Raw genomic sequence first — 17,462 nt, 5'->3', positions numbered from 1 at the left:
CTTTATCACCTTGGGGTTTAGAAAGATTTCTTCAAGGCACACAAAAATCACTAAACTTGGGCTTCCCTGGTGGCGCAGTGGTTGAGACTCCGCCTGCCAATGCAGCGGACACGGGTTCGTGCCCCAGTCCGGGAAGATCCCACATGCCGCAGAGTGGCTGGGCCCATGAGCCATGGCCACTGAGCCTGCGCGTCCGGAGCCTGTGCTCCGCAACGGGAGAGGCCACAACACTGAGAGGCCCGTGTACTGAAAAAAAAAAAAAAATCACTAACCTTAAAACAAGTTTCTCAACCTTGCACTATTGATATTTTGAACAGGATAAATTTTTGTTGTGGAGGAATGTCCCGTGCATTGTAGGATGTTTAAAAGCATCCCTGGCTTCTACCCACTGATGCCAGTAGCACCACCACCAGTGCCCCAGTTATGACGACGAAAAATGTCTCCAGAACATTGCCAAATGTTCCCTGGGGGAAATGTTGCCATGTTTGGTGAGGGGGGACAGACACACAGTTAGAATTGAATCTCAGATTCAACAACAACAACAAAAATAGTGTGTGTCCCAAAAATTTCCTGGGAAATAATTAAATTTTTTCATTGTTTATCTGATATTCAGATTTAACTAGAGGTCCTGTATTTTATCTGAAATTCACCCCCAGTTGAGAATTACTGTCTTAAAGGAAAAATGATTTGATAAATTGGATTACAAGAAGGACTTCTCATCAAAAGACATCTTTAAGAGAGTGAAAAGGCAAACCACCCCGTGGAGGAAGATCCTTACAGCACATATGCCAACAAAGGGCTCACATGCAGAATTTATACATAATGCCTGTCGATCAATAAGAAAAAAAATAAGACAACCCTAAAGAAACACTGACAAGAGACTTGAACAGGAAATTCACAAAATAAGATATTCATCCAAATGGCCAATAAACATATGAAAGGTACCCAACCTTATTAGTAATCAGGAAAATACAAATTTAAACTACAATGCAACCGGGACTTCCCTGGTGGGACAGTGGTTAAGAATCCGCCTGCCAATGCAGGGGACACGGGTCCGAGCCCTGGTCCGGGAAGATCCCACATGCCGCGGAGCAACTAAGCTCCATGCGCCACAACTACTGAGCCCGCACACCACAACTACTGAAGCCTGGGCGCCTAGAGCCCGTGCTCCACAACAAGAGAAGCCACCACAGTGAGAAGCCTGTGCACCGCAATGAAAAGTAGCCCCCGCTCATGGCAGCTAGAGAAAGCCTGCGCACAGCAATGAAGACCCAACGCAGCCAAAGATAAAATAAATAAAAATTAATTAATTTTTTTAAAAAGTCTATGGGTTCAAGTCCCAATCTAGGTTTTGGCCAGGTTCGAGTCCCAGCACGTGGGTTCAAGTCCCAAGTTCACTTCTATGTCCACAAACTCTGGGGTCTAAGGAGACTATGTTAAAAAGGGGGACCAGAGGGGTTCTAGGCTCCTTTATCTGTTGGATCTCCATGTTAGGATCTTGGTTGATTGGTTGATTGGTTGGTTGGTCCTATCATACTTTAATTAGAAACTATGTGAAATGATGATGTGAATAGCATTTATCAAATTACATGCCAGAGCCTGAAAGAAGTTGTAAAAATCTGCCCAAGCAAAATGAAGCAGGGGGCATTCACACAGAGCTGGCATAGGGGAAGGTGCAGAGTTGCCAGCAAACCCCTCATCCTGCCCTGCCCCAGCCCACGCTGAGAGGAAGATCCCTCCCTGAGTCCTGGCTTCCTGTCCCGCCCCACAGTGATGGCCTGACCACCCAGAGGGACTGTGCTCAACTCCTTTTGCTGTTTCAGGAAGCAGCTGTGGAGGAAACTGTCCCATTTCAATGAAAGAAGTCCTTGCGATTGCTATAGACTCAGGAGGAACCCTTGTCTTCCTGAAGGGCACCAGCTGCACTTGGCCCTACACCCAGATGTGCAGACAGAAATTTCTCAGGTCTTGTTGCCTGGCTCGGATTTGAACGTTTTAACTGCCTAAGTGTCAGATGGGGGCTTCCCTGCTGGCGCAGTGGTTGAGAAGTCCGCCTGCCGATGCAGGGGACACGGGTTCGTGCCCCGGTCCGGGAAGGTCCCACATGCCGCGGAGCGGCTGGGCCCGTGAGCCATGGCCGCTAAGCCTGCATGTCCGGAGCCTGTGCTCCGCAACCGGAGAGGCCACGACAGCGAGAGGCCCGCGTACCGCAAAAAAAAAAAAACCAAAAAAAAAACCCCAAAGTGTAAGATGGACTTTGAGATCTGCGAACGGTTTAACTTAACTAGATTAGTTGTCAAAGGAGAGGCTGAGGAGGAGGGAGAAGCTGACCCACCCATCTCCAAAACCCCAGAGCAAAAAGACTCTAAGGCATTACAAACCTGCTCTCCATCAGCCTCCCAGGGGAGGAGGAGTGGTTGCTGGGATCAGAGCGCTGTCCCTATGGATGTCCCCTCTTACAAGGGGCACAAAGCTCTGGAAGGGATTCCCACCTCACTTCCATGAGGATACTGATGGACCTCCACCCTCCTGAATCTGTGGTCTAAAGGCATCTGATTTAGCAGACTCTCCTCCCCCTCTCCCCACAACTCCCCACCCCCGCACTGTCCCAGGTATTGTCTCCTGTCAACCAGGCCTCTGGGTTACAAAGACTGACTGACAAAGCACAAGATAGCCTCAGTCCCAAAGCACACTTTGTTTTTGGTCTCTGGAGAGTTCTTTTATTTTCTAGCTAACTCGACAATGCATTTAAGTGAAGATGTGTTCAATTCTATCCAGCATATCCATTTGTAACGGGAGTGTTTCAGGATACATATGCCACAAAGTGTTCCTTCCACATATTTCTTTATATATATATATTTTTTTAATATTTATTTATTTGGCTGCGCTGGGTCTTAGTTGCGGCATGTGGGATCTTCGTTGCTGTGTGCAGTATCTTCGTTGAGGCATGCGGGATCTTTAGTAGCAGCATGCAGATTCTTTATTTGCGGCATGCTAACTCTTAGTTGCAGCATGCATGTGGGATCTAGTTCCCTAACCAGGGATCAAACCCAGGCCCCCTGCACTGGGAGCACAGAGTCTTAACCACTGGACCACCAGGGAATTTTCCCCACATATTTTTAAAAGACCATTCCACTTGCAGTGTGTGGAACAGTTTGGAGAGAGAAAAACATGCTGAAGCAGAAATCTATTAAAGAGACTACTGCAGAAAATAGACCAAAGAGGATAATAACTTGAAGAACAGTCATGGTGGCAGAGATAGAAATACATGGATCTGGGAGATATTTAGTAAGTAAAATCAAAAGTGTTTTAGATATCCAAGAAGATATATCCAGTGGGAAGTTTTTATAGGATTCAGGAGCTCTGAGGCTCTCCTATAGTTCATAGGCGATTCGGGAAGTCTTCTTTGAAAAAACTGGTAACCGAATTCACCGAGGTAGATTCTTCGGAGAAAGTGCACAATGGGAAGAAAGGAAGATCCGTAGGACCCAGCTTTGAGGAATATCAACATTGTAAGACCTTAGAGGAGGTGGAGCAAGCAACACAGACTGAATAAAGTTGGGCGAAAGACCCAGAAGAGAGTGTGGCTTTCCTTGAGGCCGAGAAAAGAGCATTTCCAAAGGAAGGGAGGAGTCAGCAAGTGTCCAGTGATACAGAGGTCAAGAAAAACGACTGAAAACTAGGCGTTAGTTTTGGTGACACGTGGGAAATTAGTGATATTGGCGAGAGGGACAATGAATGATAAAGGCAAAGACAGATGGATGTGAGGTAGAAGTAGAAAATGGACACCACTCTTTTAAGAAGTTTGGCTATGAAGGTGAAGAGAAAGATAGGACATTAGCGGAGGAAGAGGGCTGGAGAAGGGTTATTTTAAGTCGAGGGGAACTTGAGAACGTTTAAATGCCGACAGGAAGGAGCCGGAACAGGGAGAAGAAAAGGTGAAATAATAGGCCGGGTAGAGAGAAATCCATTGTACCTCTGGACGGATTCTCTTGTACTACGTATCCACCAAACTGAAGTGACAGCCATAATTCGGAGGACTGAGCACCTTCGGGCTTTAGGTCAAAGGTTTTTTCTACACTAAAACCTTCCCTCTTCCGCCTCCTCCCCTTCTTCCCCCGCCCCCTCAGTCTATTTCCCCACCCCCCGGCCTCCTTGCCAAGATCCCCGCCTCTCCTTGCAGTGAAATATACAGCCTTCGCTACGAATTCTTCCGGGTCGCCAGGCAGGACCACGCCCAGTCCTGCCCGCCCCACAAGTGGAGGGCGCTTCCCGAAAGACGCATGCGCAGAAAGGCTGCAGTCGTCCTAGAGGTGGACTCTAAATCTTGCGCAGGCGCGTTAGGTCCTGGTCGCTATGAGGGTTCTTGTGGGTGAGGGAGGGCAGGAAGGGGGAGTGGGAGGAGGCCGGTTTATACGAAGAAAACATAGCCAGAAATTGAGGGCTAGGAGGCCGTTTCTGAGAGAGGGCACCGTCTCGTGCACAGGCAACCTGGCCTTGGCCTCAGAGCCCTAGAAGCCGAATCTCCCTAAACTCTGTGACCTGTGTCACCTCTGCAACGCGGGGAGGGGGCGAGGAGGGGAGAAGTCTGGCGTCAGATGGGAGGGCACCGGAAGAGGGGGCCACGTGGGGACGAAAGGCGCCCCCGGGAGGATAAACACCTCTCATTTTCTGATCAGGTGGCGGAACGGGCTTCATTGGGACAGCCCTAACCCAGCTGCTGAAGGCCAGGGGCCACGAAGTGACGCTGGTCTCCCGAAAGCCAGGGGCCGGTCGGATCACGTGGGTATGTCCAAATTCTGGAAGCATGGGGGGTGGGGGTGGGGCCTAGTTTGGTGGCGCAGGGCGAGGGCTCGCGGGCACTATGTGCTTTCTCCAACAGGATGAGCTCGCTACGTCGGGGCTGCCCCGCTGCGATGCCGCCGTCAATCTGGCGGGAGAGAACATCCTCAACCCTCTCCGCAGGTCAGCCGGGCCCTGAAGCTGACATCCTTCAGAGCAGAGGGAGGAGAGGGCCGACTCTGAGGATTACTGTGAGCTGTGGAGAATGGGACTGCCAGATTGAGAACTCAGCCCGTATACCGGACTGCTCGTTCCCCCACCCCCACTCCTCCACAGCCACTTGCCCTTCTTCCCGCTCAGCTGGTGGACCTTGCTCCCCACTCAGGATGCCCAAAGTAGATGTGCCTTTTCCTTCTACAGAAGAGATGGACCATTCCTCTAAGCTGCAATGCAGGGTTTTATTAGAAACGGATATGGATGGGCCCCAGGGAAAGAGAGGAAAGGAAGGGTATGTACATGTATTTAGTGGCATTTTATTTCCCCCGTTTCTCCTGCAGGTGGAATGAAGCCTTCCAAAAAGAGGTTCTCAGCAGCCGCCTGGAGACCACCCAAATGCTGGCTAGAGCCATTGCCAAAGCCCCACAATCCCCCCAGGTCTGGGTCTTAGTCACAGGTGTAGGTATGTCCCACACCACCAACCCTTAGACTAGCCAGGGAAAGGAGGGAGCACAGTGAGGAGCAGCTCAGGCCCCAGAGTGCTGGTCTTTTCCAAGCACGGGATCTACCTAGGCCCTCATTCCATGCATATTTCTCCTGACTTTTGTGTACTTTCACTGAGAAATGGGGACCTCAGAGAAAGTGAAGGCAGTGGCACTGCTCCCAGTGCCAGGGAAAGTCCCACCTACTTCCAGGTCCCTTATTTCTTATAGCACAGTTCTTTAGGAACAGAATTCTTGATTCTTGTATTTTACCTTTGGGACCAAATAACAAATACACACACACACACACACACACACACACACACACACACGCCACTATTCTAAGTGATTTGCACATATTACATTTAATCCTTACAAGAAACCTATGCAGTAGGTACTATTATTCCCATTTTAAAGATGCAAAAATTCTGCACAGAGACGTTATGTAACTTGCCTTTAGTCAGAGTTAATAAATGGTGGAGCTGAGATTAAAACTCAGGCAGTCTGGCACCCAAGTCTTTATTCTTAGCTTCTCACTCTAGCACCTCAGCTTAGCCCCATAACGAAAAATAAGAATGACTCCAGGGCCGGAACAGGTCAGCTCATGGAGAAGATCAAGGGGAAAATATCCATGGCTCTGAGTTCCCGTGGGGAGATCCCAAGGGCCAAGGAGGGTGAGGCCAAGGGGAGCCTTGACTGCAAAGGGCCAGACAGGACCAAGGACACGCAGAGCAAACAAGTGCTGTTCCACCGGCAGCTTACTACCAGCCCAGCCTGACTGCCGAGTACGATGAGGACAGCCCAGGAGGGGATTTTGACTTTTTCTCCAACCTTGTAACCAAATGGGAAGCTGCAGCGAGGCTTCCTGGAGATTCTACACGCCAAGTGGTGGTGCGCTCCGGTGAGAACCAGGGCCCTGGGTATCAGACAGGGTTGGAATGCCTTCTCTGGGCTGGGAGGGTGGGGGGATAAGGGGAGCTGGGCTTACAGAGGATGCCTCCACTTCTAGCTAACCTACAGGTGGGAGGGCGGGACATCCCAAAGAGAGCCACACCCCTTGCCTGCCACAGAGCAGTCAGCATGGGGAAAAGGTGAGGAAGGGGAAGCAGGGAGGAACAGTGGGACTGCCTGGAGGCTAAGGGGCCTTCCTGTACCGTCCTTCTTGCCCGCTCTAGGGGTTGTGCTGGGCCGTGGAGGCGGTGCCATTGGTCACATGCTGCTGCCCTTCCGCCTGGGCCTGGGGGGCCCCATCGGCTCAGGCCACCAGTTCTTCCCCTGGATTCACATCAGAGACTTGGCAGGAATCCTAGCCCACGCCCTTGAAGCAAGCCATGTGCAAGGGGTCCTGAACGGAGTGGCTCCAGCCTCCTCCACTACCAACGCTGAGTTTGCCCGGGCCTTGGGCGCAGCCCTGGGCCGCCCAGCCCTCATCCCTCTCCCCAGCACGGTGGTACAAGCTGTCTTTGGGCGAGAACGTGCCGTCATGCTGCTGGAGGGCCAGAAGGTAGTCCCAAGGCGGACACTGGCTGCTGGCTACCAGTATTCCTTCCCAGAGCTGGGGGCCGCCTTGAAGGAAGTCATAGCCTAGGTGGGGGAGGCTCAAGGAAGGGCCTGAGGCCTGTCCCTCAGCGGGGGCTTTCCTAATGAGAAACTATGAGCTCAGGTTCTCCTCTGCTTAAAACCTGAACCATCTGGTTCTTAGGGAGTCCTCTTTCTTTCTCATTGTCCTGTTGCCTCACCTTATTTAACTGAGAGACTGTCCGCTGTTTCAAGGCTGCAGTCTCATCGAGTTGGGACCTTAACCTCTTCAACTGCTCCTAAATAAATTCCCAAGTTTGGTTTCCCTGCATGTCCTGTTCCTGGCCCATTTCTCCTTTTTGCTGTGTAGAGAATGTTCCGCAGTTTAGGCAATAAAGGTAAATTATCTCACTAGCTTCAGCTCATCTCTTTGGCCTAGGTTCTGAAATTTATTTCAAGGAGTGCCATCCTAGGAGACCCTTTACTTTACATGGGGTTTTGAAAGTTATAATGTGCAACATCTCCCTTCTTGGTCCCTCCATTGCCAAAAGAGTTGGCAACAAATTTGAGGCACGAGGTTATGACAAAGGTAGAGGCAAGAAGAACGGTGATCCATTTCCAGTGGGCTCTGTGGTCACCCTGCATACTTGTTTCACGCAGTGCCATCAGGATGCCAGCAGAGGAAGGGACAAGGTCCAAGTCCAGGACAGCCTTCAGTCTGTCACTGAACAGCAGTGAATTGATAAAGCAATCACACACTGGCCCCAGTTCATCAGGCTGCAGCAGGACAAAGCTGTGCAAAGCTTAGGACTGTCAAAAGATAAGGACTTGCCTCTCATCTGACTGGGACCACTTAAGTCAACCAGGATCCCTCGCACAAAAGGGCAGAAGATACCTCGAGCCCACTGCGTACCCACCAGCATTGAAAGTGAAAGGTACAAGGAACCTATCAAAAGTTACAAACTCAATCCTTTCAGGGAAAAAGCGTCCCAAGTATTCATCAAGGAGCCTCCCCCTTTTTCTCGACCCTGGTTTCTGCCACAGTTTAACCAGAAGCAGTTCCCCTAGCCCCCAATTCAGGCCATATTAACCAATCTCCTTTCTCCTGAGGAGACTACGGGTTGTCCTTGAATCACTGTTACCACCCCGACTAGCCTCTCCAACCCGCCTGCCCCCAGCCCAGCTCAGTGCAGTGTAGTGGTGGACCTCACCAATGGGGAGGGGCAAAGACCCTGGGACCCTAGGACCCTCTCCATCATCATTCAGCTCCACGTGCTAGTTGCTGATACAAGGATCTGGGGTGATTTCAACTCCCTGTGCCACTCAGGGAACAGAAGTCAGCCTAAAAAGAGGGCCATGTCCAGGGACTTGCTGCAGGGCCCAGACAGCACAGAATCCAGGAACACCTGTCTCACTTCTTTATCTGGTTTTGGACTCTTTAGGAAGTTGACTGGCTCTGTACTGTTCCCGATGGAATGACTGGCCTCAAAGGTAGAAGTAACAGAAAAGCATATTTGGGGATGCACTAAAGGAAGGACTGCCTAGTACTGTCCACAGATGGATGTGCTGCCTCGGAGGTAGTAAATTCCCTGGTACAGGAGGATTTCAAGCAGATACAGGACAATGACCTGTAGGAATCAAGGAGGAAAGAGAATGTCCTGAGGTGACAGCAGCTGGTCTGGTGGCCAGTCAAGTACCTTCTGACTCTGATTATTCAATTTTCGTTTTCCAGATTGGTTCCTCTAGATACAAACTCTATAAACCCTCCCATCCGCATACACGCACACACGGAGCAGAAGTGGGTCTCGCTTTATGCAACATATATGTTCTGTAAAGAAGATGCTAGGGTCAGGTCACATGAACATTTTGCTCACAGAACATGGCTTCACTGGTTTGGTGACTACTCAACGCTCGAGCAAGTGCATCAACTGGGGACTGCGGACTTTCTGACACATTCGTTCAACTGTAAACAAACACCTGAATGCAACAGGAGAGCTGCCATTGATAGGAAGGAACCCTGAGAGTTTTCTGGTAATGCAAACAGTCACCCCTAATTAACCGTTTTGTAAATGTGGATTTGGCGGGGGAGGGGGGTTGCCCAAAAGGGACGCAGCCATTATAGGGCTCATTATACTGAGGATGCAGTGTTAAAACATCTAGGGCACAGGTCCTGGGGACAGAGGACCCTCAGCTCTCTAAAAGTGAGGTTTTGGTTAGGAAGCCTGTGCAACCACAGACAGACACACCTGAGGCTTGGTCCAAGTACCTTTCCTCCAAGGAGCTTTCCTCCACGTTCTCATCTCTCCTCCCAACAGGCTTTTTTACCCCTGACTTGTAGGCGGAAGTAAAGACCAAGATCAATCAAGGTCACAGGCAGGCATAGCTGAGACCAGAAGCCAAGTCTCCCTCTGCCTTCTCCACCAGCTCCCCGCTGCCCCACTGTGACCCAGACCCCATAACACTAGCCTTTCCAGGGCCCAGCATTCCCTTTGATGCGCCCAGGAGCCCAGCCAGGCCTGGGACTCGTCCTGTCCTCTGGCCATCAGAGCAGCAGCCAGGAGGAGGAAAGGCTTAGCTTCCTGGCCACCTGTTCTACATTCCCCTCCCACCCACCCTAGCCTCCATCCCCAGCTCAGCGTGGAGGAGGGGCCGACAGTCCCCATCTCCGTGACCCACCCTTCCCAGCAGCCCCCATTCCCTACAGAAACCCTGCATAAAGCAAGGTTAAGAAGTTAAGGCTGAGCAGAACCTCCTGAGAGCTGGTTGAGGTCCTGACTCAAGGTGAGATCAGGTCACCTTACAGACCTGTCCCCAAAGTGCCCCAGGCAAGAGCATTCCCCACACACGAATGCACTTCCTTGGTGCTTCCCTGACACAAAGCACCAACTCAGGGTGAGACTGGGTCAGGGTCTGAGCAGCAGAGGGACCCTCACAGAATGAGCTGAGCTGGATGAGGCTGGAGCTGACGGGGTGGCTGTCACTCAGACAGGTGAGGCTCAAAAGTTGAGACTGAGCAGGGCCTCAGAGAGCTGGTTGATGTCCCGGCAGTACGGCTCCCGCTGCAGAATGAAGTCCACCTTGTGATCCTGGCCCCAAAACACCTCCAGCAGTTGGCGCCGGAGCCGCTCTGTCTCCCGCGTCTTCCGAATGCCACCACTGCCTTTCTCCTCTTCTTTTCTCCCCTGCTGCTGATTACTGTGTTCTGTGAAGCCCCTGGCAGAATGCTGCGCCTTAGAAGACCCCTGTGCCCTGGGAAGAAGCAGAGGGAACAGGAAGAACTGATGAGCATCCTCGAGGGAGGTGAGAGCCCAGTGGGCCTCCCTGCTCTCCACTCCCAGTCAACTGCCCTGCCTAGTCTGGGCTCTGGGGAGTGACCCTGAAGTTCCAGAAACTGACCACTGAGGGGCAGTATCAACCCACTTCTGAAGGGAAGATGGCCTGTTCCTTTGGAACCTGGAAGGTGAACCTGCCACTATCTACTTCTAGTCTAATAAATTAATCACTTTATGTCCAACAGAGGGCATGCTCAATGCAGCTGGCTATAAGTAAAAGCAAGCACCTTCCAAATAACTCCGTCCAACACACTGATTAGGGAAAACAGGAAACAGGAGCTTCCCTCCCAGCCAGGAGGGTCTGAGTCAGGATTCCTTGGGCCAAGCCCAAGGCAAATTGAACTACTACAGAATAAAGCTGGCCCAGATTGAGGTCATTCTTCCCCCAATTCTCCAGGCCTGCAAGGCTCCTGCAGAGCAAAAGCTAGGGCTGCCTAGGAGAGTCTGAGGCATTACCTGACCGGCTTCTTCAGGAACTCATCCAGTGTAGGGCCATTTCGTCCCAGTGGGTCATCAGGCACCATGAAGAGGTTTCCCACGAAGGTGAAGGGCAGCAGGCTGGATGGGCACAGAGAATGTGTGGTCACAGAGGGGCCTTTGCCCACCTCCCGGACAGTTAAGACCAACACCATCAGAAGCTGCCAGCTACCATCCTTCGCAAAGCAACGTCAGCCCCTTCCCAGAGTCCTCACCCGGTGGCAGAGCAGAGCTGGTTTTAGAGAAAGGTCTGAGTCCGTGCCCTGTGCTCAGGGGAGGGCTCCCTCACCGCTCTCTAATGATTGCCATCCACTTCTCAGACTCCTCTGCCAGATCCCGGAACTGGTCATTGGAGACAATGATCCCATCGGTCTCTTCAGCCAGCTTCACCATGAACCTGTCACGAAAACCACGGCCGCCATATTGGGACTCTCCAAGGTCCCAACCCCAAAGAGCGTTATCGACTCCCGTGACCCACTTCCGGTGATGGAGTTCTGGCCCCCTCACCTTGATCCAGCCCCCAGGTGACTGACTGCATACAGGTGCCACGGGTTAGAAAGGAAACTCATGAAAGATGAATCCATCGTGGTTCCCCAATAGCATCCCCTCAAGTCACCACAATCCTCCACTCAACACTTTGTGCCTCATTAGCGTGAAATAGAAAGATCTGGCTCTGGCTCTGTCTTCTTCCACCGTGCCCCCATGAATCAGTCACAGATCCATCATGCTTCTCCTCTGAAAGGCTTTCCACTCTGCTTCCTTCTTTTCCAGTCCCACCATTACCATCTGAGCTACCTGGACATTACAAGCATGGTACTACTGCATAGCCTCCTGATGAGGGGGTCCCCTGCCCCCAGCCACTTACCACCCTCCAGTCTCTCCTGACCTCCCCCAAGAGAATATGCTCTTCCTACACAAAAGTCTTCCAAACTTGCCCTTTATCTACCGAATATTTCCACATGCCCAGGCCTGGCAGCCAAGGCCATCTAGAACCCAGCTCCAAGCCACTCTTATGGCCTTATCTCACCCCATACTCCCTGCTGTACTCAGCTCCTGCCAAAATCAATGATCAGATTACACCCTGTTCTTCAAACATGCCCCGTGCTGTCCGACTTCCATCTTTCTCAAATTATTCCTTCCATCTGGAAGGTGCTTCCCCAACCTCACTGATGAACGGAACCACCAGGGGAACTTTAAAAAAATAGATGCCTGGGCCCCACTTTAGTAATTCTGATTCCACAGGACTGGGGTAGGACTCATGAGGTGAGTCCTTTTTAACAGGTTTAAAATCTAGAGCTCCAACGCATCCCATGTCCTTGTCGATCAATCAACAGAAGCTCTCAAAGCTTTCTCTTCCCACAAAACCCCAGCCAGAAGGGGGATCCCTTTCCTCTCCATTCTGTACTGTTGGTTTACATTTTCTTTGGGCTCTTTGAAGTCGAGAATCAGGTCTTCCCTGATTCTCTGCATTCCTGCTTCCTTCGGCAGGCCACGCACCTAGTACTAAGCAGGCAGTCAGTATTTGAAAGACATTGTGGTATAGAGGGGACTAGTAATCAGGATTCGGTGTGACAGGTGTCTGGTTCTGAATTTCTGTCCGGGAAACAAATTAAGAAGATGACATAAAAATGTATATGGTATCATATAAGATACAAAAGGTATTTTCAAGTTAAGCATATTTTACTATTATCACATTACATCATACGTTGTTCCGCAGTATTCAGTAGGCCTGTGCTACGTGCCACTGTGTTTTTCACTGTAACTAGGCAAAATTCCAAATTCATATTGTGCTGTCTGCCTATCAGGACGTACACCACTGTACAGACATGTGCCTTCAAAATTTATTACAACTGACTCAACCTTCAGTTTTAACTGTGTCAGTGCTGGCGTGTAAAGAAGATTCCATAGCGCAGATAACCTGTGAAATCTAGACATAAAACAGAATAGCATCGGGAGAACGTGAACTTTTTGTAGAATACCATTTTCCTGTTAGGGAGTAAGAGCTAAGTATTTGAAAAAACAAAATATATAATCACTTCAGTTTGGAAACTTGTTTTTAATTTAAAACCGAAAATCCTAGAGAATAAAGAACTTGTCACTAGTTTTTTTAAATCGGTTAGTTAGCTTTTAAAATCCGCCCATCTCCCACACTGTGTGCACACTGGGGAGGGAATGTGCCCCGTGTTTTTCAGTTAAACCAGCTAGCAGCTTTAAGTTCTCATTTTCCCTTTGCTACTTCATAGCCTTTGCCAAGAAAATTAACTACTCTGACCCTCCGTCTCCACTTCTGTACAAGAGGTAGGCCCTCTGCCACACTTGATTGGATCCATGAAAAACTAAGGAACATCACTGCCCTCCTGCCCAGCACCTTGAGTGAGACAAACACATACCTTAGCTTTTTTTGACATTCACAAGGAGGATGAATAAATGGAAGAGGACCTTGAGACAAAGAGATTAATCCACTAAGAGACTCCACAGTCAATGACTGTGCAACCTGGGACTCAAATCCAGACCTGCAAATTCTAAGACCAGTGATCTTTCACTGTCTTTTATTATACCATGTTTTGTACAGTCTTACTATGCATGGAATGTGTTTTTTCATTTATCGTTATTTTGAACATTGATTCTGGTTTTTCCAGAAGGTTGGGGAATTTCTCTATGTGTTTGGACATCTAGGTTGTAAGAGGCATTTGTCAGTTATTCACGTCATTGGCTTTCCCATCTTTCCATTAAACCAGTATTTTCTAGACAGTAAGGCACTGTATAAATATGAGGCATCCTTTAGTTTGATGAGTGAAAAGTGAAGGATGAGTGGACAAACAGAGCTGTCCACCATCCATCTCATCCTGCCTGCGGGGCAGGTTTACCTCCCCAGTCATAGGGGCACGCGGAGGAGAACTGACCCTTGTCCCACGACTCAGGCTTACAGACAGTGTGAAGGGTCAGGAGCTTCTGTCTCTCCCTCAGTCTCCCACTTGGCTCCTTGAATGTCCAGCCTGTGACCAAGAAAGAAGCAAGTACCTGTCGTCATAGGAAGAGATCCTCTTGCCATCCAAGACCCGGGAGGGAGTGAGGGAGAGCAGGCTGAGGGAATACAGCTTGTGCAGGAAGTGACTCTCTAGAGAAAGAGGAGCAGAATGGGGTTATCCTCAAGGTGGAAGCAGGGCCCATCCCCGGACACAAAAGACCAGTCCCAACTCACCTCTGACCTTGGAGTCCCTACTGAAACGCCACTGAGGCACAAAGACAGTTATGTCGCGGTGGCCACGGTCCCAGAAGTACTGCACAGCAATGGCAATGCCCCGGCTGGAGAAGTAGTGCTGGAGGCCATGCCTGCAGTGGAAAGGGGTCAGCATTCTGGGACCCCCAGGGGGGCCTGGCAGCCTGGCTGTACTGCCCCCCACTTCTCACATATCCCCAAGGTGAATGCAACTGCCCATCTCGTCATCTCATCCCCCTCCCCAGGACGCTCAGCCCCACCAGGTACTCACACCATGGCCACGTTGCTGCCATCGATGACAATATGGCGAAGGTCTGGCTTGCCTGGCACATTGGCAAGGCACAGGGTGAAAGGGTCCTGGAGGGCCTCCTGGAAACGCTGTGTGCCAGTCACCAAATTACCCCCCCGGGTGCCTCGTTTCCACGGAGACCCCCGACCTCGAGCCACGACCTGCTGCTTGTCTGCCCTGTCTCCTCTGTCCCCTCGATCTCCGCAGTGCCAAGGGGGTTCAGGCGCCGGTGGGGGGCTGGGCACTCTTGGAGGTGAGGCTTCCCCATTATGGAGCCGCTGCAGGAGGGAGGCTCCCCGGGGCTGGGCTGCCTTCTGACAGGGGCCTTGGGTGCCAGGAGGGGCGCCCTGGACCCAGAACCTTCCTCTTTCCTGAGGCACCCCCTCCTTCCCCAGGGCCTTCCCTTTCAGAGGCACTGCCTGCCCTGCCTCTCCTCCTCCTGACTGTGGCCTGAAGGCCACTTGTCTCTCCGAGGCCTCTTCCCCGGGCCACTCCTTCCACCCCAAATCCATCTCCCTGGGACCACCGTGCTTTGTCCCCTCCTTCTCCATAGCACATCTCTCTCCCCGTGACTCCTGCCACCCTGCAGGTCCTGTGTCCAGAGACTCCCTGCTGTCACTCAGGGGACTCCTGACTCCCTGGTGCTGAGCACCCAGCAGACCTGGGCTCCCCCACTCCCAGGACGGGAATGCTTGGGGCCCCTGCCCCCTGGACGCCTCTTGCACCAGGCTCAGCAGTTCTTCCTGGACAGCAAGGGGCAGCTGCAGCAGGGCCTCTGTGTGGGCATCCCCCCGGGACTGCAGCAGAGAAGAGAATTCTCTCAGCACTCCAGCACACTGGGAGGCTCCAGGGGATGGCCCCAGCCGAAAGTCCCAGCTCAGCCGCTCCACCAGCTCCTCCACTCGGCTCTGGACCATGACAAAGGCCTCGGTCAGGCCGCTGACCATCAGCGAGCCGGGCGCCCCCGGCACCAGGTGGGCTGATGTGCTCCAAGTCAGGCAATCAAGGAAGAAGCCCTGGGCTCCCAGAAAGATGCAGTGCAGTTTGGGTGGGTAATGAATTTCATTCTGTAGCTCTGGGCTGCAGAGACCCTTCAGGTACTCCTGGGGGAAAAGGTGGGGAGGGGAGGTAGGAAAAAAAAAAAGAGACTGCTGGAATCCTAAGTGGCCCAATAGCTCCTTCGGGGCCGCTGCTCTCCTCTGAGCTCCAGGATGCCTGAGGAGAGCTATGGAGCCCTACAGATCCTGAAAAACGTGGTGGTTAAGAGGGGAGCGAGAAACTCACTTCTTTGCCTTTTCAGTTGACAGCCCGTGGCTGAATTTCCATTTAGAACTTGCCTCAACTTAAGAAACTGTTATAATTAATTGGTTAAAAGGCTGTCTCTTCTAAACATTTATGTGTGTGTATGCGTGTTGTATATTTCCATCATAACAATCATCATTGACAACTTTTACCGAACTCACGCTTTACATGCTTTATCTAAGTCACAATAAGTTCAGTGAGGTGGGTACTGTTATTATTCACATTTTATAGATAAGGAAACAAACTAGGACCACAAGGATGGTATTTGGTCGTGCCTTACTGTAAGTCCTGACTAACTCCAAAGGAATCAGTGTGGCCTCCCACCCCACAGTGAATTCCTTGGTGGAGCCTGCCTGCCCAACCAAATTATCTCTTCTCCCCCAAAGAGTAAAAACTGATTTGAACTGAGTCACTAATCTCCAAGCCCTGGCAGAATCTGGGTCATCGCAGCAGAAATGAAACCAAAACTCTTGACAAATAGAGAGTTTGGAAGTTCCTCAAAGCTCAGGGCCAGTGAGACAAGCAAAGAGTGGAGATCCTCCCCAGCCCCTCCTCTCTTCTGCCTCCTCGGGGGAGGGAGTCATTGTTTTCCCAGAAGGGTCAGGGAGAGGTGTTCACCTTGGCTCTGCTGGCGTTCTCCTTGGGGCCCTCCAGCTGCAGCCAGATGTGAGGGTTCTCAGGACAGTCCTTCGGGAGGACGCTCATCCCCACCCTGAAGATGCGCTCCACATAGGGTTGCTGTTCCCGCACCTTGTCCTCAGCCTCCGCAGACACCGCAAAACGGTCAGGGGACGGGGAGCCAGCCCCCCAGGTAGGCATGGCTCCTTGGCCGCCCAGCCCTGGAAGGAGGGAAAGCAGTTCAGAGCCTCAATGTCCCCTCAACCCAAATTTGGTCTCCTGGCCTACACCAGCTATCAACAGGTCGCACCTAGTTACCAAACTGGTAAACCCAAGAGGTAACCAGCACTTCAGTCCAGCCTGGGGATAGGGAGGGAATGTCAGATTATCTGGACACAAGGGCCTTCTCTCCGGAGACAAGTCATGGATAAACAAGGAAGGCTGTCTCTCTGGGATGGGTGTGTGGCCTTTGGAAAATGACCACAGCCCTGAGCAGGAAGCGGGGGCGGGGCGGCGGGGGGGGGGGAGATCCAGCTGGGTCTGGAGGCCAGAAGGAGGGGACAGGTGACGAAAGAGTCCCTCTCCTCCGGGTCTCTGCAATCTCCGAGTCCAAGACGGCCTCTTAAAGATGAATCCTCACCAGGGCTTGAACTGGGCTGTCCTCTGGGTCCCTTGTCAGCCATTTCCAAGGTTCTAGCCACTCCCACCCCTCCCCCTTCCTCCGCAGTCTGCTACACCCCTCGGTCGGGCCACGAGCCCCACGCGGGGCCCAGGGGTCGGACCGGGCCCCGCCCATAGCCGCTGGCGGCTGCCGCCCTCCGACTGCGCTCTGCACTGCGGCCTCTGGCTCCCGCGGCCCGGGCGCGGGGGAGAGCGCGCCTACCCGCCTCGCCGCCCGCTGCGGCCTCAGTCCCGCCGGCGCCGCTCGGTGCCCGCCGGCCCCAGCTTCGCCCGCGCCCCCGGCCCAGGGAAGAAAGGCGGGGGGCCCGAATCTGGGCGGGCCTTCCCGATTCCTCACCCAACGGGGACCTCTCTTCCCCACATCACGAACAGTTTTTTGAGTCACTTCCTGGCCGGGGGCGGAGTCAGCTGGGCCCCTCCCGGGGCTGGGCCTGCACCGAGCCCCGGCGCGCGCCCGCCCCCGCCAGCTGCAGGCTGCTCTCCGCCGGCGGCCGGAGCCTCGGCCCGGGCCCAGGCCCCAGCCGGGTCCCCGCCCCCGGCCCCGC

The 17,462-nt window shown here is 52.3% G+C and overlaps 2 protein-coding genes across 6 annotated transcripts; one reads left to right on the top strand and one right to left on the bottom strand.

Moving 5' to 3' along the window:
* The first annotated feature begins 4,283 nt into the window (after positions 1 to 4,283).
* Positions 4,284 to 7,437, top strand: SDR39U1 (short chain dehydrogenase/reductase family 39U member 1). 2 transcript variants are annotated; one of them, XM_060294683.1, is made up of 6 exons: positions 4,284 to 4,344; positions 4,680 to 4,786; positions 4,883 to 4,965; positions 5,340 to 5,461; positions 6,238 to 6,381; positions 6,656 to 7,437. In XM_060294683.1, the coding sequence occupies exons 1-6, from the start codon at positions 4,284 to 4,286 to the stop codon at positions 7,066 to 7,068; spliced, it is 930 nt and encodes a 309-aa protein (XP_060150666.1). In that variant the 3' UTR covers positions 7,069 to 7,437. The 2 variants fall into 2 exon arrangements, with proteins under 2 accessions (XP_060150666.1, XP_030710546.1); XM_030854686.3 differs by having other exon boundaries at positions 4,321 to 4,372; positions 6,656 to 7,436.
* A 1,355-nt stretch (positions 7,438 to 8,792) lies between these two features.
* KHNYN (KH and NYN domain containing) lies at positions 8,793 to 17,426 on the bottom strand. Of its 4 annotated transcripts, none has more exons than XM_030854683.3 (8): positions 17,120 to 17,426; positions 16,237 to 16,457; positions 14,299 to 15,419; positions 14,010 to 14,140; positions 13,829 to 13,925; positions 11,097 to 11,204; positions 10,787 to 10,888; positions 8,793 to 10,247 (listed from the first exon to the last, which is right to left on the bottom strand). In XM_030854683.3, the coding sequence occupies exons 2-8, from the start codon at positions 16,435 to 16,437 to the stop codon at positions 9,995 to 9,997; spliced, it is 2,013 nt and encodes a 670-aa protein (XP_030710543.1). In that variant the 5' UTR covers positions 16,438 to 16,457; positions 17,120 to 17,426; the 3' UTR covers positions 8,793 to 9,994. The 4 variants fall into 4 exon arrangements, 3 of the variants coding, with proteins under 3 accessions (XP_030710543.1, XP_030710544.1, XP_060150665.1); XM_030854684.3 differs by having other exon boundaries at positions 17,255 to 17,426; XM_060294682.2 differs by lacking the exon at positions 17,120 to 17,426 and adding an exon at positions 16,877 to 17,075.
* Between the last annotated feature and the right edge of the window lie 36 nt (positions 17,427 to 17,462).

The sequence above is a fragment of the Globicephala melas genome, chromosome 2, assembly GCF_963455315.2.
Source record: "Globicephala melas chromosome 2, mGloMel1.2, whole genome shotgun sequence".
Lineage (NCBI taxonomy): Eukaryota > Metazoa > Chordata > Mammalia > Artiodactyla > Delphinidae > Globicephala > Globicephala melas.
The sequence above is the reverse complement of the archived record's forward strand: the minus strand, read 5'-3'. Positions and strand labels throughout refer to the sequence as shown.

Bases quoted from the DNA above. Each gene is read 5' to 3' on its own strand.
- KHNYN (XM_060294682.2), bottom strand. From the start codon at position 16,919: ATGGCTGACAAGGGACCCAGAGGACAGCCCAGTTCAAGCCCTG. The intron at 16,458-16,876 runs GTGAGGATTCAT...CCCTCCTTCCAG, and splicing joins ACAGCCCAGTTCAAGCCCTG to GGCTGGGCGGCCAAGGAGCC. The intron at 11,205-13,828 runs GTACTTGCTTCT...TTTTCGTGACAG, and splicing joins ATCTCTTCCTATGACGACAG to GTTCATGGTGAAGCTGGCTG.
- SDR39U1 (XM_060294683.1), top strand. From the start codon at position 4,284: ATGCGCAGAAAGGCTGCAGTCGTCCTAGAGGTGGACTCTAAATCTTGC. The intron at 4,345-4,679 runs GTCCTGGTCGCT...TTTTCTGATCAG, and splicing joins ATCTTGCGCAGGCGCGTTAG to GTGGCGGAACGGGCTTCATT. The intron at 5,462-6,237 runs GTATGTCCCACA...TTCCACCGGCAG, and splicing joins GGTCTTAGTCACAGGTGTAG to CTTACTACCAGCCCAGCCTG.